This window comes from Anopheles aquasalis, chromosome 3, assembly GCF_943734665.1.
Source record: "Anopheles aquasalis chromosome 3, idAnoAquaMG_Q_19, whole genome shotgun sequence".
Taxonomy (NCBI): domain Eukaryota; kingdom Metazoa; phylum Arthropoda; class Insecta; order Diptera; family Culicidae; genus Anopheles; species Anopheles aquasalis.
Window position 1 is genome coordinate 53,478,549 of NC_064878.1, and position 22,500 is coordinate 53,501,048.

The window sequence follows — 22,500 nt, forward strand, 5'->3', positions numbered from 1 at the left end:
TTTTCTACATTTTATTTAATGTTTCATCACGAAATGCGTCACATCATTGTCCGGATGGCATTTCATTCCAGCTGCTTGAACACTTCTCCAGCAAACTCCGAGGATGGTTCGTCCTGGTCCCACAGCGACGCATAGTAATCGACATCAATTTCCATTTCGTCCAGACCCAGAATAACGTCCCGCTGTTCCTCGATGCGCTTCCAAAGGGCACGATTCATCTCATTCAAATCGACGGTTCCACCGTACTCGGTCGGTTTCTGTGTCGTTTCGAATTGCTTTTCCAGTTCTCCGATTGTTGAGTGGCACTAGAATCGATCCAAAACAAAAAAAGAACACAATGCTCTCTCCGCTTGCCTTATAAACCATCTAGTAGAAGATGCTGAGAACTTACATTGATTTTCTCTCGCATTTTCGGGTTCGCAAACGACAGGAACGTGTTGATCATGGGGACACCAAACTTGGGCAGCATTGTAGCATGAATCTCTCCGTATCGGTTCGGATATGATCGGCTGAAGGCATCCATTATGATCTTCAGATCCGTAGCGCTCCACCTATCATAATTGGCCTTCGTTGAGTTACTGTAATCGATCAGTACTTGATATCCTCCGATCTGAAGTTCTTCATACTCCAGCATCGCCTCCATGATCAGCGCTACACAGCGACCGTCCTGTTCAGGTTGGAATTTCTGGTCCTCGAAGCAACCAAAACGAATCAGCACCACCGCTCGTCCCAAACTGTCCTGTCCGAGGTACATTATGGGTCCGTTGTTGAAGATTTCCTTTATGGTTGGATCGTTGCAGTCCAGATTCTTGTACCAACCCGGATACAGTTCCCGCATGGCGAGATAACGTTCGAGCGCTTCGCATGCCATCGGCACCGAAAACTGACGAAGACGAAGGAATCGCAGCAGAAATTTGGCATCCGTACGACACTTGCGGATGTGCGGATTGTTCACGATCCATTGACGCATCTCGGTCAGGGTCCGCTCACGAACAGCATCGTCTTCACGGAGCTCATCCTTCGCGATCTGACGGTAGAGCTCCGGTAGAGTGAAGCTATACTCATCGTATGTTGCAGGAGTCTTATCCACCGAATAAGCAGCAAATCTCGACGCCATACTGCTGAAGCGAAACACTTTTCACAACACGATCCCGGCCGGTGCACAAACGGAACTGAAGAAAATTTTGAAGACGAATGCCCTTTTAATGCACTGTTCGAATAAATCATCTGCAGAATATTTGGATTTTGATTATGGTATGTTGTTGTTAGCCCATCAATCAACGGACAGATAAAGTAGATGCAACACGATGCAAAGAGGAACAGTGCAGTTTCCAAAGGTGGCTAGAGATAGGCACTTAGTTTTGATTTTGTTGTCCAATAATTAAACAAAAATAATCTTTACTGTAAATATGAAGTCGTGAGCATGTGCAATGTGATTGTCCATATCACCATCAGATCGAAACAATACCATCGGCTATTGTAGAGGTGCTTAATTTGATTTATTGCAAGCGAAATGAATATCAATCGTTTATTAATTCGTTTCCATGTTTCTTAAGATTGCCCCAGCCGCAGCTTCTGCTGGCGATGGTTCTTCTTGTTCCCAAAGTGAAGCATAGTAATCGACATCAATTTCCATCCGATCAAGACCCACGACGACCTGTCGTTGTTCCTCGATACGCTTCCACAATCTACTGCCCATCTCTTCCAGGTCAATCGTACCTCCGTATTCTTTCGGTTTCATGTCAGGATCGAAGTATTTTTCCATCTCTGCTACGGTGGAATAGCACTGTAATATTAAGCCTTAGGTAGATCCGATGTCTTTTGAATGGTTCCTTTTGCTTACCCTTATTTTTTCTCGCATTTTCGGGTTCGCAAACGACACGAACATATCGACAATGGGACGGCCGTTTTTAGAGAGATGTGCAGCATGAATCTCTCCGTACCGCAACGGATACGAACGACTGTAGGCTTCCATCATGATCTTCAGCTCAGTCATGCTCCACTTTTCGAATGTGCCAACGGTGCACCCAGCATAATCGACGAACACTTGGCATCCACCGATCTGAACTTCCTCGATTTCCAACAACGTCTCCATAAACAACGCCATAAAGCGCCCGTCTTGTACGGGCCCGAATTTCTGATCCTCGAAGCGACCGAAGCGTATCAGCACCACCGCTCGCCCCACGTTGTCTTGGCCGAGGTACGTGAAGGGTCCGTTTTTGAAGATTTCCTTCATGGCAACGTCGTTACTGTCCAGGTGCTTGTACCAACCCGGATACAGTTCCCTCAGAGCGAGATAACCTTCGAGGGCTTCGCATGCCATCGGCACCGAAAACTGACGAAGACGAAGGAATCGCAGCAGAAATTTGGCATCCGTACGACACTTGCGGATGTGCGGATTGTTCACGATCCATTGACGCATCTCGGTCAGGGTCCACTCACGAACAGCATCGTCTTCACGCAGCTCATCCTTCGCGATCTGACGGTAGAGCTCCGGTAGAGTGAAGCTATACTTATCATACGTTGCGGGACACTTGTCTACGGAATAAGCAGCCAATCTCGATGCCATACTGCTGACAGAAATACCAATTACCGATACGCTTCCAATAAGAACAAAAAACGAACTGACGCACATTGTTCTGAGTAGCATGATTTTGGCTACATGTTATCTGCTCGACAACTCGTCATCCAATGTGACCTCAATGCCGGGCACTTATCAATTTTGCATTACTGTGATTATCGGTAATGCAAAATGTTAACTACATGTTTCTTCCCGGCACATGATCTGGTATTATGAATATGTAAAAGAGTAAAATGTCTGCCAAGGTCTTAACAAGGTGCTCTACTCTGCAATAAATACAATCAAAATTATTTTAGCTTTTAAAACCCGTTGAATGGTTCGTGAATGATCCATCTGATTGCCAATGTTCATGATTTTATGGGAATTTATTTATTGGAAATCAACGGTTTGCCTTTGCAACAAAATAATTCCTATAGAGGACTAATCAAAGGTTAAATTCTTAAACGACCTAGCCTCCATCAAATCCGGATTTAGCTTGTCCCAAACCTCGGTGTAATGGTCCATATCGATCTCCATTTTGTCCAAGCCAGCAATAACATCTTGTAGCTCCACCATTCGATCCCAAAACCTCTTGTTTACGACGTTCAAATCGAGCTCCATGATGCCTCCATACTTCTTCGGTGTGATCGATGGTTCCATAAGTTTCTGCATTTCCGCAACCGTAGCGTAGCACTAGAAATCATAGAAGTAGAAATGATAATGCGCTAAATGACTGCTCGTAATGAAACGTACGTGTATGATCTCCCGGAATTTGGGCGATCCGAATGCGAGCAGTTGCTCCACGATTGGGATTGCCATCTTGGGCAGCCTTGCTGCGTGCATTTCACGAAATTGCACTGGATAGCTGCAGATTAAGCCTTCCATCAATGTCTTCAGTTCGGTTGCTCCCAACTCCTTCAACAGCTTAATAGGGACCCCGGTGTAATCGATGACCACCATTAAGCCACCAATTTGGACCTCTTCCCATTCGAGCATCGCTTCCAACATATGCGCATAATACCGACATATCTGCACTGGCGTCACCAGGTCAGCGTTGAATAGCTCCATACGAAAAAGAATCACTGTTCGGCCGGCACTATCCTGTCCGAGAGGCAGGACCATCCTTGAGCAAGATTTGCGTAGCAGGTTCCATGATGTCTAGGTGCTTGAACCAACCAGGATACATCTCGCGCACCGTCAGATAACGCTCGAGGGCTTCGCATGCCATCGGTACCGAGAACTTGTTGGCACGCAGGAATCGCAACAGAAACGAGGCATCCGTGCGGCACTTGTGGATGTACTTGTTGCGGATTATCCACTCGCGCATCTGCGTCATCCCTACCTCGCGCACCTGATCCGTCTCGCGGAGTTCTTCCTTCGCAATCTCCTGGTACAGCTCAGGGAGCGTGAAGGTGTACTTGTCCACCATCACGCTTTCCTTGTCGACGGGATAGGCGGCCAGCTTCGACATGTTTGTCTCCTCAGTTGTGCGGTTGCAATGGGCACTGAAATCGACCACTTTGGCAAAAAGCTCACCGTTGACTGTCAGATCATGCGCTAAGGTTTATCTATATTCCGATTATATTCTTCTTCATACTGCATCACAACAAACGCCATACCTTTATTTGCGACCTCACTGGAATTCGACAGTGCACGAGGAGGTTAAAGATGATTACGGTAGCTCTTATCAGAAAGCAGCTCTGCTAGACGTTGAATTTCAATAACCAAACCCACTCAATTCTCTTTTTGCAGCCGACCAAAGGCACTTTCATGAAACAGAACATGCACACTAATCACCTACCGTAGCGATAACCTAATCTTGTTTGCTCATAATTTTAATCTGTACTTGTTTTATTTCTCAAATTATGCAGCTTACTTTCAAAACCCATATGACACATTGCTGTAGCCGTTCTTTCGTTTGGGTATAGCACAACACCGTAATATAAAGTTTTTTCCATGAAACTAGTTTGCAGCATAACTAAGGTAGTAGTTAGTTGATCATTCAAAGCATAACTTTACACTACCCCAACCTACTGTTCAATATAGCATCCATTGCTGTATGCTATCGTGTCGATGCACAGGTTCCTCAGGCTTATCATTCAATGACCTCAAGGACTGGAACTTATCAATTTTGCATTACTGCGATTATTGGTAATGCTTAAAGACATGTAAACGTGTTGCTTCCCGCTACATAAACTAAAATTATGAATATTTAAAAGAGCACAACGTTTGGCCATGTCTTATCGGTGAGTTATACACGGCCCAAGCACAAACAAAATTATTCTGGCTGTTGAATTATGTCGAATGTTTCGCTGTATGCAAATGTAAGTGATTTATGTTTTGTCGAGTTTTATTTATAGGGAATCAACAGAATTTACAGGGCTTTCAAACGATTTTAACTCCGATAGCTTTACCAGCTCGATCGTTATATTAAGAGACTAATCGAAGGTTAAATTCTTAAACGACCTAGCCTCCATCAGATCCGGATTTAGCTTGTCCCAAACCTCGGTGTAATGGTCCATATCGATCTCCATTTTGTCCAAGCCAGCAATAACATCTTGAAGCTCCACCATCCGATCCAAAAACCTCTTGTTTACGTCGTTCAAATCGAGCTCCATGCTGCCTCCGTATTGTTTGGGTGTAATTGATGGTTCCATAAGTTTCTGCATTTCCGCAACCGAAGTGTAGCACTAGAAGTATCAGAAGTTTTGAAAATTAAAAATGTGAACATGTTAAACGCCTGTCGCAACTGGCACGTACGTGTATGATCTCCCGGAACTTGGGTGAACCGAATGAGAGCAGCTGCTCTATGATCGGAATCGCCAATTTTGGCAGCTTTGCTCCATGTACTTCACGATATTGCACCGGATAGTTGTGGATTAAGCCTTCCATCACTATCTTCATTTCGGTTGCTCCCCAGTTCTGGAACACTTTCATATCGACCCTGGTGTAATCCATGAGCACCATTAGGCCACCAATCTGGACCTCTTCCGATTCGAGCATCGTTTCAAGTACATGCGACGCATACCGGCACATCTGCACTGGCATCACCAGCTCACCATTTACTAGCTCCATACGAAACAGCGCAAAGGTTCGGCCGGCACTATCCTGACCAAGAATGGAAAGAGGTCCATCCTTGAGCAGGATTTGCGTACCAGGCTCTGTGATGTCTAGGTGCTTGTACCACCCCGGGTACATCTCGCGCACCGTCAGATAACGCTCGAGGGCTTCGCATGCCATCGGTACCGAGAACTTGTTGGCACGCAGGAATCGCAACAGAAACGAGGCATCCGTGCGGCACTTGTGGATGTACTTGTTGCGGACTATCCACTCGCGCATCTGCGTCATCGCCACGTCGCGTACCTGATCCGTCTCGCGGAGTTCCTCCTTCGCAATCTCCCGGTACAGCTCAGGGAGCGTGAAGGTGTACTTGTCCACCATCACGCTTTCCTTGTCGACGGGATACGCGGCCAGCTTCGACATGTTTGTCTCCTCAGTTGTGCTGCTTGGTTGGACACTGAAATCAACCACTTCTGTGAAAGGCTCACTGTTGACTGACGGTTCCAAGCATTTGGTCTACCTAAATACGGATTATTCTCATCTTGATACTGTGTCATTTGGCCTTTGTTTGAGATTACTAGCTGCAATCAGACCAAAAAAATGCACGAGAATCTCCTGGAGCATTAATCCACCTCTTATCAGAAAGCAGTTCCCCCCGACAATGAATTTAAAAAAGCAACCTTCTGAATTCATTCTTTGCAATCGACCGAATGTACTTTGTTGAACCAGAACATGCAGGCGCCACAGAGGCTGTGCCCCTTAGTGATAACCTAGTTTGTTGACCTTTGGTGCTGCATTTATAACCATTGCCAATATAAAGTGTAGCAACATGGATTTGGCAGTTGTTTGGTTCACAATTTTAAATCACACTGGTTTTAATTTTCAAATGATATTGTTGATTCTAAGAACTGATATGACACATTGCTGTTGCTATTGTGCGAAAGAGCACAATGTTTGCCAAGGACTTATTAGTGTGCTGTACTCTGCACGAAACGCAAATAAAATTGTTTTGGCTGTTGGAATCCGTTTAATATTTCGTGTATGATCCATCTGATTGCCAATGTCAGTGATTTATGTTTTAAAGGATTTGATTTATTAAGAATCAACTGTGTACCTTTCAAACAGTTTAACTCCGATAGCTTTACCAGCTCGATCGTCATGTAAAAGGACTAATCGAAAATCAAATTCTTAAACGACCTAGCCTCCATCAGATCCGGGTTCAGCTTGTCCCAAACCTCGGTGTAATGGTCCATATCGATCTCCATCTTATCCAAGCCAGTGACGACATCTTCAAGCTCCACCATCCGATCCCAAAACCTCTTGTTTACGACGTTCAAATCGATCTCCATGGTGCCTCCATACTTCTTCGGTGTGATCGATGGTTCCATATGTTTCTGCATTTCCGCAACCGAAGTGTAGCACTAGAAATAACAGAAATTTGCAAAAATCAAAAATGGGAACTAGTTAAGCGACTGGCCCACATGATACGTACGTGTATGATCTCCCGGAACTTGGGCGATCCGAATGAAAGCAATTGCTCCACGATTGGGATCGCCATCTTGGGCAGCTTTGCTGCGTGTATTTCGCGATATTGCACTGGATAGCAGCGGGTCCAAGCTTCCATCACTATTTTCAATTCGGTTGCTCCCCAGTCCTGGAACACTTTCATAGCGACGCCGGTGTAATCGATCAGCAACATTAGGCCACCAATTTGGACCTCTTCCGATTCGAGCATCGTTTCTACCATCAGCGTTAGATACCGACATATCTGCACTGGCGTCACCAGGTCAGCGTTGATTAGGTCCATTCGAATAAGAATCACTGTTCGACCGGCACTATCCCGACCAAGGACAGAAACAGGCCCATCCTTGAGCAAGATTTGCGTAGCAGGTTCCATGATATCTATGTGCTTGAACCATCCCGGGTACATCTCACGAACAGCCAGATAGCGCTCGAGGGCTTCGCATGCCATCGGTACCGAGAACTTGTTGGCACGCAGGAATCGCAACAGAAACAAGGCATCCGTGCGGCACATGTGGATGTACTTGTTGCGGATTATCCACTCGCGCATCTGCGTCATCGCTACGTCGCGCACCTGATCCGTCTCGCGGAGTTCCTCCTTCGCAATCTCTCGGTACAGCTCAGGGAGCGTGAAGGTGTACTTGTCCACCATCACGCTTTCCTTGTCGACGGGATAGGCGGCCAGCTTCGACATGTTTGTCTTCTCAGTTGTGCTGCTTGGTTGGACACTGAAATCAACCACTTCTGTGAAAGGCTCACTGTTGACTGACGGTTCCATGCGTTGTTCTCCCCCTAAATACAGATTTTTCTCTTCGTCATACTGCTTCATCTGCCCTTTGTTTGCGATCTTACTGCATTTCGAGAAAATGCACCCGAGAAGGTTCCGGAGGATTAAGCCACAGCTTATCAGCAAGCAGCTCCGCCAGACATCGAATTTCAATAACCAAACCCACTCTGTTCGCTGCCCCTCTTCTACAACTGGCCGAATGCACTTTGGTGAAACAGAACAGGCAGACAGGAGTGTCCCTTAGCGATAACCTAGTTTGTTGACCTTTGGTGCAGCTCGTGGCGAGCAAAATTGATAGCAGCTTGCAGGTTCAATCGCGCCGAATCGCGGATTTGTGAGTAGATCGCTGCAAGCCACCGATTATCGTGTGCCACCCAATGCTACAATAGCAGCTGCAGTTTCAATCGCACCTCCAGTTCCACCGTAGACGGCATCCGTAGTGCAAGCCATTCGTTGTGTCCGAGTTCCAGTTCTAGCGCCGTTATCATGTCCAAAGTTGCAGCCTTCTCTGTCGACAAGGATGTGCAGGAGTACGACGAGTACACGTTCACACTTCCCGAGCTGTACCGTGAGCTGGCCAAGGAAGAGCTCCGTGAAGACGATACGATTCGTGAGCGATCGCTGACCGAGATGCGCCAATGGATTGTGAACAATTCGTACATCCACAAGTGTCGTATGGATGCCAAGTTTCTGCTGCGATTCCTGCGCGCCAAGAAGTTTTCGGTCCCGATGGCATGCGAAGCACTCGAGCGATACCTGATGATGCGCGAGATGTACCCAGGTTGGTTTAAAGGCCTGGACAGCAGCGTCCCGGTGATGAAGGAGCTGTACACGCACGGTGGTGTTTCGATTCTGGGCCAGGATAGTCTCGGCCGCACGGTGGTGTTCTTCCGGTTGGCACTCTTCGAAGCGGAACAGCTGGTGCCACCGCAGGGTGGCAAATTCATCGCGCTGCTGCTCGAGTCGATGCTGGAGTGGGAAGAGGTTCAGATCGGTGGACTACAAATTATGGTCGACTACACTGATATGGACATGAAGATATTCGAAAAGTGGAGCTCCTCGGAGCTGCAAATCATCATGAACGCGTACACTCTCTCCTATCCGGTGCGCTACAACGATACGCATGCTGCCAAGCTGCCCAAGAAGGCGGTACCGATCATCGAGCAGATCCTTTCCTTTGCGGATCCCAAGATTCGCGAACGAATTAATGTAAGTATGGTAGACGAAGCTGGCATCCATTCTAGGGCTGATAAATTAAAACTCTCGTCGTGGTTGTTCCTTGCAGTGCTATGCTACTGTGGCGGAAATGCAGAAGCACTTCGATCCTAAGCTGGCTCCGAAAGGATACGGAGGGGAGATCGATTTGGATGTGCTGAACCAGAAGATGTGGGCCCGCATTGAACAGCAGCACGATGTTGTGATGGGGATGGATGATATGGAGATCGATATGGATCACTACGCACCGATCTGGGACGAGCAGAACGCGAATGTGCCGGCTCAAGTATCTTTGCATTAAATAAGGGCATTTGTTCCGGTGTTAGCTGCTTTGAAATGAATAAAAGATATCATATTTGTCAGCCGAACTTATCGCTAATTTCTTGTATGAACATTCTCATAATGAATCCTTTCTAAATGTGCGGAAGTAACAACAGTACATATTTGCCCTTTGTCTACGATCAAGTCAGTGTTCACTTGGATTCTTTGGGAATAAAGTTCATAAATTTAAATCGAAGGAGACTAAATACTGATAAAAAAGGTCATCTTGAAGAGTGTACGCCAACGGCAGGTGCAGCCACCATGTTATGTTCGTCCATCACACAAATCCAATACTCTCTCGTCCGATAGAGGCTGACTGATAACGACACAGAAGTCACACAAAAAAAAAAAGCCAACCAAAAAATGAACGATGAGCGATAGAAGAAGTGCAAATCAACTGTCGCTAAGAGCCCCGTTTGCATAGCCGGTTGACCTTATTTACGATTTTTAATTTCACACCCAATAAAACCATAAAAGAATTAAACTCAAATCTGCGCTTCAGACGGGCCACGCCAATCCCTGAATGCAGTGCCATGGGAGTAAGAATGGATTTCATTATCTCGCGCCTTACGAGTGCGAATGTGGTAGGCAATTATCTGGATGTAACTGGATAGCCGATAATTATCTCATTGTTCAATTGTGCTGGAGTTGCTACCCGGTGGAATCGCCTGACACGATCGATAGCACCACCACCGCCGGATGTAGAGATAAGGGTGTATGTGCTACATGAGGCTCAAATGCCTAGGGTGCACGCAATTTCTATCGTTTAAGCTTCGAAAAGATTTTTATCGAATGGACGGAAAAGGAAAGATTACAATCACATTGTCTATTGATCAAGCATCAAACGGCTACAGTTTGTGTAAATCACACCTTTACCATTCATCAATCGACAGCCAACTTTCGGAAGCTTCCCGCCACACCAGCATCCACCTCATGTTCCTCGTTGCTGCTAGATGCCCACAATGATGAGTAGCGCTGCGTGTCGATGTCCATTTCGTCAAGCGCCAGTATGACGTCTCGCCGTGCCTCGACATGTTTCAGGAAATCAGCCTCCAGCCTCTTAGCGTCGGCATGCCCACCGCATTCCGTCAATAGCAACGACGGTTCAAAGTTTTCGGCCATGCTCTCGACGCTTTCGTGACACTGCAAGCAAGTAAACCAACGGAAAAACTGTCTCAGCACGTAGGAAAAACGGCGATTGATAACGATCGACCTACCGTTATGCGGTCTCGCAGCTTCGGGCTCGCGAACGACAACAACAGGTTCACGATGGGGACGGCAAATTTCGGGAACTTTACACCATGCACCTGGCGCAATCGCAACGGGTACGAGCGATTGATCGCGTCCATGAAGATCTTCATATCCGAAACGCCCCAAATACCGAAATGCTTCATTATTGCTCCTCTAAAATCAACCACCACACGCACTCCACCGATTTGCATCTCCTCCCACTCGAGCAACAGCTCGATAAGCAGCGCGGTGAATCGCCCCTCCTGCACGGCACTAAACTTTTCGACATCGAACCGCGGGAATCGAAAGTGAATTACCAGACGCCCGGTTTCGTCGGTACCGAGGCGCACGAACACACCATCCTCCAGCATCTGGCGCAGCGCTGGCTCGTTACAGTCCAGATTCTTGAACCACTGAGGGAACGTCTGTCGCATGGCTAGGTAACGTTCCAGGGCTTCACACGCCATCGGTACCGAGTACTTGCGGAAGCGCAGGAAACGCAACAGAAACGACGAGTCCGTGCGACACTTGCGGATGTACGGATGCTTGGCGATCCATTCCCTCATCTGCACCAGCGATTGCTCACGAATTTCATCGTCCTCACGGAGCTCCTCCTTCGCCAGCTTCCGATACAGCTCCGGTAGAGTGAACTCGTACTTGTCGTAGCTTTCCGGACGCTTCTCCACCGAGAAACGGCTGCTACCGTTGAACATGATGATGTGGTACCTGTTCGGAGCGAAGGCTGTAACTGAATGATCGTTGTTGCGTTGAATGCCACGGTGGGATCCTACGAAGTGTGTTGTACAATCTATCGTGAGAATCTCGATCCGCATCCGCGTGGGGGGGCGGGGGGGGGGGGGGAGGGGGTAATAAAACAGGAACGTGTTTTAGGCGAAGGCAAATAATGCTCTAAGCTGTGTACTAAAGTGTACAATTTAGGCGATGCCGCAATTTTAATGGGACAAACTGGAATAGTCAACTGGTTAAAATTGAAGCTCTGCTCTATTGCCTTGAAAGTCATTAAAAGTTAACGGTTTTTGTTTGCGGCACTCGGTTCGAGCCTTTAATTCGCGTACCGCAAGAATGACATCATCAGTTGTACGACCAAAATGTTGTAAAAAAAACCTCTCTTCGTGTGAAATAGTTTATCGTTTTATTTCCATTTTGTATGAAATTCTCTGAAGCAAACACGAGTACGATTACGAGAATGCAGAATGGTTATAATATCATCACCCTCAATTTATGAGCCTTAGATTAAGGAGTAAAGTAAGAACGAACAGTTAATCCACATTAAGTTTACGGAAGCTGCCTGCAACACCACCATCCACCTCATTCTCGACGACATTCGATTGGCTCCAGAGCGACGAAAAGTGCGCCGTATCGATGTCCATTTCATCGAGCCCCAGTATAGCGCTCCGCCTGGTCTCGAGATGCTTGACAAACTTGCGAGCAGCATCGGCCGCGTCCAGCTCCCCACCCAGCTCCTGCGGTATCAGCGAAAGGTCGAATTTGCTCTTCATCTCCAGCACCGTGTTGTGACACTGCGACGGATAGGCAAACGTTTACAGTTCAGTCTTTCGATCAGACGATCGCAACGATCCCACCCCCCAAAACCCTCAATACTTACGATGATTCGCTCCTTCAACTTCGGGCTGGCGAACGTGAGCAGCAGATTGATCACGGTGACCGCAAACTTGGGCAGTTTGGCGCCGTGAATCTCGCGGAAGCGTATCGGGTACGAGCGGTTGATCGCATCCATGAAGATTTTCATATCCGAAACACCCCAAACACCGTATTGCTTCATGTAGGTGTCACTGAAGTTCAGCATCACCCGGAATCCTCCAATCTGCACCTCTTCCCACTCGAGCAGCGACTCGATCAACAGCGCAACAAACCGGCCCTGTGCCTGTGCATCAAACTTGTCCACGTTCAGGTTCTTGACGGTGCACAGAATCACGGTACGGCCTTCCGCATCCTGCCCTAGCTTCGTAAACAAACTGTCCGCCAGCATTTCCTGCATTGCCGACTCGTTACAGTCCAGATTTTTGAACCACGTCGGGAACGTTTCCCTCATTGCCAGGTAGCGTTCCAGGGCTTCACACGCCATCGGTACCGAGTACTTGCGGAAGCGCAGGAAACGCAACAGAAACGACGAATCCGTGCGACACTTGCGGATGTACGGATGCTTGGCGATCCATTCCCTCATCTGCACCAACGATTGCTCACGAATTTCATCGTCCTCACGGAGCTCCTCTTTCGCCAGCTTCCGATACAGCTCCGGTAGAGTGAACTCATACTTGTCGTAGCTCTCCGGACGCTTCTCCACCGAATAGTGTACCTTCTCCGCAGTGGACATGCTGGTTAAACACGATCTAACGATCCGATCACTATCACGCCTCAACAGACACTGACATCACAAGCGTCAGTCTCTAGGCTCGCCGCGCGATCCTCATGTGCGATCCTCTCGCAAGGAGAAACACGATGAAAGAGTGAAACAAAAAAGCCCTCGCTATGGCTTGACTCTGGGACCGCTTCGTTAATGGTCACTGGCTCCCAGAGTTCTAATTGCCGGCTGGCTGGCTGGGCCGGTCTGCCTTCGAGCGATCGGCCACGAAACGTCAACGTAGATCAATGCCGGGTCTAGGTTCTACACTAGCGGCGTGGCGTTGCCCTTGTGCGTAGCAGAACCTTGTAGTACGCTGGTTTAATCGATCACTAGATTACACCCATGCGGCACTACACTGATCGCACGCGTGCGCATGTAACGCTGAGCTAATGCAATGCAAATGAGATCAGTTCGTAGAGAAGTGGAACGCCTCAATAGTGCGTACGGGCGGTGTTGTCTAATGTTTTATTTTATTATCTGCTCCACCATCCCACAGCCAGGGTGGCGGAGAGTTGGTGGAAAGCGCTACAATACCAGCTTGTTGGCACAGCTGTTTGTACAATAGCACGACTCGTGGATAGACATGATGTGAGAAGGTCTGGTGTCAAAACTTGGTAACAATATGAACCCTTCTAGATTGCTCATCACTTTGAATGTACTTTTTATTCAAATCTATCTCAGTTTGATACATGCTTTAACGGATTCACTTCGCTTGCTGGGGCTGATGGATAGCAATGAGTGTCCATTGCACATAGAGTTTTATCTCAACGCCATCCTACTGGTTACCTGTGCTTGGCTTATAGACATAAGCTGACCTTATCATCCGTCCGTGATGTAAGCGCTTGATTGAAATCTATCCAACACCGGAAAGGGTCAATTGCATGTCAGCCATCCGTTCGATCGATGACCTGCCACAGTACCTTCCGCAAGAAAAACACAAGCCTCAAAATATACAATTTAATGATTAGATATACGAGACGGTCAGTTGGAAGCTCCCCACCTCGTCGTGCGCCATGCTAATCAATCTCCATTCCAAACTCCACGTCACCGTCGGCCTCGCTTTGGTTCCAGAAGTGTGCGTACGGTCCACAGTCGATCTCCATCTGATCCAACAGCAGCAGCGCATCCCGTTCGGTCGCCAGACGGTGCTTCAACGCGGCCGTAACCTCCTCCGGTTTCGTCTTTCCTCCATACTCGACCGGCAGCAGATCACGATCCACGAACTTCACCACCTCGTCCATGGTGCTGTGGAACTGGCCGCGGCCACCGAGAAGAGAAAATGATAGAGAGTCCAATGCTAGCTCACGTGAGTCACGCAATGGGAACTGCCGCTACTACTACTACTACTCACGAATATGCGCCGACGGAGATCGTCACCGGCAAAGGTGAGCACGAGATTGCCGAGGGCCTGTCCGATCATTGGCAGCCGGACGATGTGGACCTCCTTCACACGCACCGGCAGTGCGTGCTGGATGCACTCGATGAAGTTCCTCACGTCCGTCAGCTTAAAGCACATCATGTGGCCCATGGTGGCCGCCTCGCAGTCCACGATCGCCACCCCACCACCGATCTGCACCGTCACGTCATCGAAGAACGCCTCGAACAGCATATGCTGGAAGCGCCCGAGGTGATAGCAGTTGTAACGCGTTACATCGAAGCTCCGCACACGCACCAGCGCCACCATCCGACCGGCCCGGTCCACCCCGAGCGGCAGACAACCTTGCACCTCCTCCACCAGCTCACGCATGTAGCGATCGGTCGGATCGAGGTTCTCGTACCACAGTCGGAACGTTTGGCGCATCGTCAGATAGCGCTCGAGTGTGAGGCGCGCCGCATCCAGATCGTATGCACGGGCACGGAGAAACCGCAGCAAAAACCGTGCATCCGTGCGACACTTGCGGATGTGCGGATGGGAGGCGATCCACTGGCGCATCGCACTTACTGAAACCGCTCGCTTTTCATCTGTTTCACCCAGTTCCTGCAGCGCAATCGCGCGATGCTGCTCCGACAGTGCACCGACGGTTTCGATGTCGTTTTCCTCGTACCGCGAAGGACACTTTTCCACGGATAGCACGCACTGCGGTACGGCGGTCGCACTGGAAGCCATCGATGAGCGAGCGAGCGGAGTTCTTCCTCTTCGATGGACCGTCGATTAAAAACTGCAATGGCGATGAGGCGTTAGACAGCGAAGTGCATCCGCATCACCACTGCATACTATGCAATCGCGGTAACGGCTTTCACTTTCGAGTGCAGTGCCACCAACACCTTAAGCCTGCATGTGCAACGTTGGTAACCATGGCTACCGTGGTAACTTGTCTTCACGCCGTTGAGCACCGCTGGTAGGGGTATGGCATTGCATTACCTTACCTACACTTCGACTATCTCACACACAGTACAGCAGCAGATAAGCAATCGTCGCACGGACGGCGCTAGGCGGAGGTCGACGCTAACAGGGCTAGCGCTTAGAACCGGTTCTAGTACTCGCTCGCGGTTCTCCTAGGACCATCATCATCATCACCGTTGACATTGACCATGACACTGACTGGCTCATCTATAGTGTGCATTTTGCCTTGGATTTTCTACTCTACCTATCTTTCGCTTCGCGTTTTATGTGAAATCGTAAAACGCCAAGGACTCTAACATACAACCTGGCGGATCTAGCCATTTCTTGCTGCAAATCTGATCATCGCTAAGTGTGGTGCAAACCAAAATGGGCAATTAAATTGTTGGTTATCGTTCGCACAATATCATTGCGCCCGCACCGGACCCAGCAGGATCTGCAAAGGTTGACCGTTGAATATCAAACGGTGGGACGAAGCAGGTTTTTGTGGTGTTTGCAAAATTGTCCCAAAGTGCAAAGTGAAGTTATATTCGTGATATACAAGAGAACTCATTGGTGGATGACTAAGCAACTATTGCAGTTGAATTTGAAGTTGAAGAAGTGATGCTTTTTACGATGTTGCCTACAAATACGAGGTTTGCATAATTGTTTGAATAAAAGTATCAACAATTTTAATGAAAACTCGACGGGAATACCTGGAATATAGTGCACAAATTATGTGATAAAAATTTGGTATCGTTTGGTCTAATAGTTTTTATGTTATGATGGGCGCCGAGTTTGTCGCTTCGTCGCGAAACCGAGTTCGTCGCTTTAGGGCAAGTCTTTTGATTCGAACTAAAAACGGCTCAGTTTTTATCATTTGTTTTTAGCAAAATATAAACGTGTATATATTTTTGAAAATGCCACAATAAACTGCAACTTTTGAAGAACATTTGGTCGTATTTTGGAAAAAATATTTCACAAACTTACGTCCGTGGCATCAAAATTAGAGACGCGTGTCTGCAAGAGGCGCGACTTTTTCAATAATCAATATCGTTGTCAGTTATTCTTCGATTGATCAAAAATTGTTATACAATACTCTTGAAAGGATCAGTATTCATGGAAAAATGTGAAAAATAAAGCCCCACCTTAATCATAAAAATGCTGGGTCCCCGGCACCATTTGCCCCCCTCGGTAGCATGGCACCGCTTTTCGTCGATTTTTATGCTCGATGCAAACTGTTTGCCGAAGCACAGGCGCATTCTAGTGATCTTTCGTTCGGATTTCCACAAAAAGGAACCTCTCATTTCGTTTAGCGTGGATTTTTTATTTTATTTTAGAAAAAGATCATCATCCTTAAGAAACTAACTCATTTTATCACCAAAAACCTTACGGGCTAAAATATTGCATCTTACCCAGCCAGGTAGACAGTTGGTGCGCCCCGCGTTCTGGAGGGCACAGTGTCATTTTGTCTTATCGTAAGTTGTTTGCACCATTTGATCAGCTCCATCACTCTCCGCTTTACATACTAAGCTTAACTAATGTGCTTAAGGAGTAGCGTTAAAAATCTAGCTTCAATTATAACCGCTCAAGCTGCCTCGAACATCTGCTGCAGCGTGTGAAACGATTTGCGACGAAAGTGGCAAACCGTGGGCACCCGCGCAGAACAGACACTGTACGATAGCACAAAAGTTGTAACAGTAATCAGACTAGAACATTCTCGTCCTTTGTTGCAGTAAAAGTATCAAACATCTACGGGCAATGTCTTTGGCAACATTAATTCTAACTTAGCAGAATTTCGAAAAAAATATAGGCAAGCAACAGTGTGCGGCTCACTCGTACTAAAACTAATCGACAGCCTTAAGGTGTGTAACAGCGCAAAGTGGGTTTGGCTGTCTGCATGTAACGTTAAACATGCGAACGCATATAACGATACGCTACATTAGTTTTGTTTTTTTGTTTTTGGCAAATTTCGCAACTCGAAATTAAATCTTTGGTACGCTTAGCTGTCTCTCGCGGTGAATGTACATTGTGTCTTACGATAATCGAAATGATTGAAACATTATCCACTCACAACCTTAGCTCTATCGAAGTTGTGAAACTGTACAGGACAACTTCTTTAGAGAGATTGTTTCGGCAAAAAGAAAATTAAAAAATGGCACAAATACTTCATTCTTCGGGAGATCATTACCACATCCTCTGCACCGGAGGCACCCTAACTATGCCATGACGGCATACGTTGCTCGATATCCGTCCACGGACGCTTCGCTATTCGATGCACTCGTACTGCGAACGTCCACTTGATCCACAACCGGCGACCCAGCCTGCTGTGAGCTACTGCCAGATGGGTTGTACAGCTCTCCGGTAGAGCTTGCCATTCTTATCACGCTGATTCGGTTATCAGGGACACCGGGAGCTGCCGGGGTCGCTGCACTAACCGAGTGTCCTGCCAGTAGCCGTGCCGCCTTTTTGCAGTTATCGCCGAAAACCTCTCGGATTTTGGCACGCACAACATCCTTGAAAGCGATACTCGAAGCCTGGGCCGTTGTTTGAAGATCCATTGGTGCTGGCGAGGTCACCGCTTGCTGCTGCTGCTGCTGCTGTTGTATCGAAGTGCAGCTTCCAGGGCTGGAGTTTGCTGTAGAAGATGGAATGGCTTCACTCATCGACTCGACTGCCGCCGATCGTTCCTTGGAAGACTTTCGCCGTTGACGGTTCGATGACGTTGCCTTTGGCGCTTTTGCCGGTTTGTCACTCTTCAGACAGGACGAATCTTCGTGCTTGTAGAGGTACGATTTAAGGGCAAACGATTTACCGCACCGACCGCACGAGTGTGGTTTCATGTTCGAGTGTGTCTGCACGTGAGCCCGCAGGTTCGATTTGTCCGCAAACGCTTTCTGGCAGACGTTGCACTGGAACGGTTTCTCGCCTGAAGCCGAAACGGAAGAAAGAAAACATGACTATTGAAGACGATCTGCTTGTTCCATTCGAGGTCAATCACTTACCTGTGTGTGTGCGAATATGTCCTTGCAACAGCCAGGGTCTGGAGAAGCATTTGCCACACGTTGGACACTGGCAGCCTTGGTTGTGTGTTCGCACGTGCATGGAGTAAGCCGGCATCGAGACGTACACCTTCGAGCAGAAAGGACATCGGCGGGCCTTCTTGTCTTCCAGCGATCTACAGGGGGTTAGAATGGCGTCATTATTCACACACTGAGGCTGCCTTGAGTGACCAATCCACTTACCGATGCGTTTGTCGATGTCTCGCCAAGTTCGATGACGTAGAGTACTGCTTGTTGCACTCCGGACAGATGTGGACATCGTCCGAGGTACCGCTCGATGTTTCATCGCCACTGTTTCGTCCTCCCGAACGATCAACACTTCCTAATCCAGTCTTTTGCTTGGTTAACCGTGTCGTTGACGAATCGGAATCATTCATCAGTTCCGTCACTTCACCGGAATCCACACCACCACCATCACCAATCGATCCTACCGGTGTGCCGCAACTGTTACTGCTACCCGTACTCGTACAGGACACGGTTCGCAATTTGCGAGCCTTTTTGCGATCAAACACTTTGTGCGAATAGTTACACTCGACCATACCCGAATCCTGTGACTCCTCGGATGTGCTACCACGGCCCGCCAGACTCGTCAGATCGTCTGCGTCCGCTTGCGGCCCGTTGCCGAAGCAACTGACGGTCGTCCGGTTCGCTGGGCATTCTAATATAGTGAGCGTGCTCGAGTCCTTATCGCTTGCTGGCGAACCGGTATCAGTCAGTTCATCGCCCGCCTCCGATCGTCCTACCGTTGTCGTTGGTGCATAATAGATGAGCCCGGAACGATCCCTATCGTAATCGCCATCAGTATCAACCGGGCCCGATAGCTGCACAGCAGGACGCTTTTTCGGAGACGGTTCGCAATCCGGGCTGCTATCTCCAGCGTGGCAGGACTCGGGCGAAAGAACGGTTGCCTGCGAACCATGGATTATTTCCCACTTCTTTGTCCACTTTTTCTTCGTTGCGATCGCGGAGGGTGAGTGATCGCTGGTAGCCGGGAAACCGGGAGTGGAATGATCATTCCGGTATCGCTCGTTGTGCTGGCTCTCGCTGATGCTGATCGGTTGGTCCGGCTGCATCAGCTGCACTATCGGTATCGCACCACCGTTCTGAGGCTGGTTCAGGACGTGGTAGCTCCGTGTGTAAAGGTCACCGATCGGTGTCATAAGCATCTTGTCACTGGATGAGTCAGCACCGTACCGGACGATACCGTACATTACCGGATGGTGCATCAGGTAATCAGCTGCGCACGGTATCTGCTGTTGTTGCTGCTGCTGGGAACGGTTGGCCGCTGCTGCCGTACTGAGCTTACCTGCAGCCAGCGACACCTCGGCCAGCTGCGTCAAATTGTACAGCTCCTCCGGCACGTTGGAAGTAAGTTCCTGTACCATCGTGATCCGGCGTATGTAATCTTAATGAACGGAAGAAGGAGAGAGGCAGAATAGAAACTATTAAATTTATGTTGGCTGATCATTATAAAGTATAATCTGATAAAAAAATAAATAAATCTACCGAATGCAGCTCATAGTGGAGAGCAAACATCAAAGTGAAAGAAGGTTTTTTTGAAGATCTTCCGCAATTAACATCCATCTAGCTCACCTACCACGAGGAAAGTGAGTTGTTTATTTGGGTAGTGCTGTTAGTGGTGAAACATAAAATGCTCATCCGTGCAAACCGGTTTCAAATTTCCCGGAAATACGACACCAGGTTCTAGCACGATAATACACGAGCAGCAGTCGTGTCGATGAGTCATGATTGCAAAAGTCCAAATACTTCAACTCTTCCAGTAGAACCCCTTGGGAAGCAATCGTGCCCTTCCTAGTGTGAGCTTCTTAGGTTACTCCCGATCCCGTTCCCTACAGACTGCAAACGCAATGTGATTCCTTGAGGTGAACGTACTCGAATCGCCCTACACTTGCGACGGATGGATCGCTCGAGTTACGCCGCTCGAACGTCTGCTGAATGTTAAAACACTTCCGCCGCGGCAAGTTTACACCAAACGGACTTAAAATAAAATTATTGATGAACCGGCCTCATATTTCAAAAAGTCCCCGATTCCCGCAACCGCATAAAGCGCGCTGGCTAACCACGCACGGGTTATCCCTTTTACAGCATGCGGCACCGCTTGTGGGGCGTGTAGCGTTTCGAATAAATCAACATTTGACAAGGAGGAAGAAGGGAAAGAAGGGGAAAGTGAAGTGGGAGGCAGTGTTTGGGTTTTGATCTTGGATACAGTTGGTTGTAGGGAGCTGGCCCTCCATCGTCCAGATCGGCTGATCCTGCTTACTGTACGGTCACAGGTGAACTCATTTACCATGCCCTCCCACCATCATCATCATCATCATCATCATCATCAGCTTCATCATCGTCGTTTATAGCTTAATTAGTGGCCGCACCCGATCGCCTCTCCTTTTTTCCAGTCCATTCGCACCATCACCGCAAACCGAGTGCATCGGTTACGGTCGAAGGCAATGCCGGACACCGCGTACGCTGTGAAGCTCAAGGGTGCGCTGGCCACCGTCCGTGCCAATGTACTCCCGCCTCTTACTTGGCCAGTGGCCAACGACGCGCGCTGTAAACATTTCGTCGCGTCGCATCGCGTCGCGTCTCATCGCACAGCGTGCATTTTCCCGCGCTTTTTTTCCCACCAGCGCCGACCTCAAAAGCGTTTATCCAAAACTCCATTCCAGACCCCGCCGAGTGCGAATCACCTTCGGTGCGGGCGTACGAAAATACGGGAGTACCGGGTCAGAAACGGAATGACGCATTTGCAGGACAGGACACACATCAGCCGGCGTACCGGTAGCGTACGCTCACTCGCTCTCCGGTCTATACTCTTCGATTGATAGACACTGACAGTTCGTGAGGATCGCCAGGAGTGGAGCAAACGTGGAGGGCCGCCGAAAAACGTGGCGAAATAAACATTAACGTGCGAACGGAAAACCCCGCGATTTCGCAGCAGCAGAAGCAGCAGCAGCAGCAGGTTGTTTCACCTTTTTCGTCCGGTCGGTCAGTGGCAGTGGCAGCGGCGGCGACCGGCTGTAGCACGCTCTGACCACCAGCGATCGAGTGGCATTAGATCATCCACTTGTTGAAGCGCTTCTATTTTCTAGCTGCTACACCGTGCTCGCCTTGACGCGTGGTTTTGTGTGTGCCGATACTTCCTTGTTTGACCGTTGGCCTGGGCCGCGGAGGATCAGGGAGCCGGGGTAGTAGACACAGGAACACTCTCCAACACATACACAGCGACAGAGCGCGGACACATGCCAGATCACGATCGCGTTTTTCGAAGCGTTTTTCAAACTGTTTATACTTTTACGGGAGGGCGAAACGGGCAGAGAGGGGCGCGCGTTGCCAACAACAGCAGAGCGAACGAACCTTCCGGCTAGTCCGGGATTTGGAGGAAAATTCGTTCGCACGCGCGCCCATCTTGCCGCACACCGCGCTGTGCTGATGATGGATGACATTGAGAGGATCAGCCCATCGATCAGCTGTTTCATGGGCGGATGGGGTGTCGGTTGTTCGATCGTTATGCCATTATCATGACCACTCGAAGTGAGTTATAGCGAATGCCTCTTTAATTGTCCCGCGAAACGTGATCTAATGTGATTTTACAAAATTTTCTTTCGGTTTTTTTTTTCTCTTGCGGCCTTCCGGCGTGCGCGGCCAGTGTCTTTGTTCCGCCAATTGAAACCCTTTCGGGCCGTTTCGGCTTCACTGCCAAGAGCAGCTGTTACCGATGACGCGTCACCGCGTCGTACCATTGCCGCTTTGCGGTGCTGACCAATAAATAGATATTTATATTTATGAGAAGCAAAAGCACTGGGAAAGGATGCTGACCGCCGGGGGGGGGGGGGGGCGGAAAAGCAGAGGCAACCAATCCCATTGACGCCAATACCTTTTGCGAATGAGCTCCCCCTAGCCATGGTCGGTACGCTTCGATGGCTCCGTTGCTTCCTGCCCTTCCGACCACGCCACGCTCCTTTACGCTGCTGCCATAAATAATTTAAATCTTTAATGGTCTTGTGTCGATCACTGTCGTAA

General features: G+C 48.6%; 9 protein-coding genes across 11 annotated transcripts in view; 1 reads left to right on the forward strand and 8 right to left on the reverse strand.

Annotated features, from left to right (window-relative positions):
• Positions 1–1,147, reverse strand: part of LOC126576141 (clavesin-2-like) — a 1,151-nt gene extending 4 nt beyond the window's left edge. Inside the window, exons 1-2 of the mRNA XM_050237285.1 lie at positions 392–1,147; positions 1–305 (exon numbers count right to left, since the gene is read on the reverse strand). The exon at positions 1–305 is cut by the window's left edge and continues 4 nt beyond it. Coding sequence (XP_050093242.1) covers positions 63–305; positions 392–1,117 — 969 coding nt within the window. The 5' untranslated portion in view covers positions 1,118–1,147 and the 3' untranslated portion in view covers positions 1–62. The remainder of the gene's footprint in view (positions 306–391) is intronic.
• Positions 1,148–1,531: 384 nt separating this feature from the next.
• Positions 1,532–2,569, reverse strand: LOC126576775 (retinaldehyde-binding protein 1-like). Its single transcript, XM_050238080.1, has 2 exons — positions 1,844–2,569; positions 1,532–1,786 (listed from the first exon to the last, which is right to left on the reverse strand). Exons 1-2 carry the CDS (start codon positions 2,567–2,569, stop codon positions 1,532–1,534), a joined length of 981 nt encoding a protein of 326 aa, XP_050094037.1.
• Positions 2,570–4,998: 2,429 nt separating this feature from the next.
• LOC126576776 (clavesin-2-like) lies at positions 4,999–6,043 on the reverse strand. The gene is made up of 2 exons (XM_050238081.1): positions 5,321–6,043; positions 4,999–5,250 (listed from the first exon to the last, which is right to left on the reverse strand). The coding sequence occupies exons 1-2, from the start codon at positions 6,041–6,043 to the stop codon at positions 4,999–5,001; spliced, it is 975 nt and encodes a 324-aa protein (XP_050094038.1).
• Positions 6,044–6,726: 683 nt separating this feature from the next.
• LOC126576884 (clavesin-2-like) lies at positions 6,727–7,970 on the reverse strand. Its single transcript, XM_050238186.1, has 2 exons — positions 7,113–7,970; positions 6,727–7,041 (listed from the first exon to the last, which is right to left on the reverse strand). Exons 1-2 carry the CDS (start codon positions 7,968–7,970, stop codon positions 6,790–6,792), a joined length of 1,110 nt encoding a protein of 369 aa, XP_050094143.1. The 3' UTR covers positions 6,727–6,789.
• A 418-nt stretch (positions 7,971–8,388) lies between these two features.
• On the forward strand, positions 8,389–9,780 carry LOC126576888 (clavesin-2-like). The gene is made up of 2 exons (XM_050238192.1): positions 8,389–9,137; positions 9,214–9,780. Exons 1-2 carry the CDS (start codon positions 8,415–8,417, stop codon positions 9,442–9,444), a joined length of 954 nt encoding a protein of 317 aa, XP_050094149.1. The 5' UTR covers positions 8,389–8,414; the 3' UTR covers positions 9,445–9,780.
• A 41-nt stretch (positions 9,781–9,821) lies between these two features.
• LOC126576887 (retinaldehyde-binding protein 1-like) lies at positions 9,822–11,431 on the reverse strand. The gene is made up of 2 exons (XM_050238191.1): positions 10,682–11,431; positions 9,822–10,607 (listed from the first exon to the last, which is right to left on the reverse strand). Exons 1-2 carry the CDS (start codon positions 11,405–11,407, stop codon positions 10,347–10,349), a joined length of 987 nt encoding a protein of 328 aa, XP_050094148.1. The 5' UTR covers positions 11,408–11,431; the 3' UTR covers positions 9,822–10,346.
• A 457-nt stretch (positions 11,432–11,888) lies between these two features.
• LOC126576886 (clavesin-2-like) lies at positions 11,889–13,082 on the reverse strand. Its single transcript, XM_050238190.1, has 2 exons — positions 12,322–13,082; positions 11,889–12,235 (listed from the first exon to the last, which is right to left on the reverse strand). The coding sequence occupies exons 1-2, from the start codon at positions 13,048–13,050 to the stop codon at positions 11,975–11,977; spliced, it is 990 nt and encodes a 329-aa protein (XP_050094147.1). The 5' UTR covers positions 13,051–13,082; the 3' UTR covers positions 11,889–11,974.
• Positions 13,083–13,777: 695 nt separating this feature from the next.
• On the reverse strand, positions 13,778–15,331 carry LOC126576885 (retinaldehyde-binding protein 1-like). 3 transcript variants are annotated; one of them, XM_050238188.1, is made up of 3 exons: positions 14,432–15,331; positions 14,081–14,333; positions 13,778–14,022 (listed from the first exon to the last, which is right to left on the reverse strand). In XM_050238188.1, exons 1-2 carry the CDS (start codon positions 15,185–15,187, stop codon positions 14,097–14,099), a joined length of 993 nt encoding a protein of 330 aa, XP_050094145.1. In that variant the 5' UTR covers positions 15,188–15,331; the 3' UTR covers positions 13,778–14,022; positions 14,081–14,096. The 3 variants fall into 3 exon arrangements, with proteins under 3 accessions (XP_050094145.1, XP_050094144.1, XP_050094146.1); XM_050238187.1 differs by having other exon boundaries at positions 13,778–14,333; XM_050238189.1 differs by lacking the exon at positions 13,778–14,022 and having other exon boundaries at positions 14,190–14,377.
• A 2,288-nt stretch (positions 15,332–17,619) lies between these two features.
• The window catches only part of LOC126576777 (uncharacterized), a 6,361-nt gene continuing 1,480 nt past the window's right edge, over positions 17,620–22,500 (reverse strand). Inside the window, exons 2-4 of the mRNA XM_050238082.1 lie at positions 18,646–19,867; positions 18,406–18,578; positions 17,620–18,329 (exon numbers count right to left, since the gene is read on the reverse strand). Coding sequence (XP_050094039.1) covers positions 17,620–18,329; positions 18,406–18,578; positions 18,646–19,847 — 2,085 coding nt within the window. The 5' untranslated portion in view covers positions 19,848–19,867. The remainder of the gene's footprint in view (positions 18,330–18,405; positions 18,579–18,645; positions 19,868–22,500) is intronic.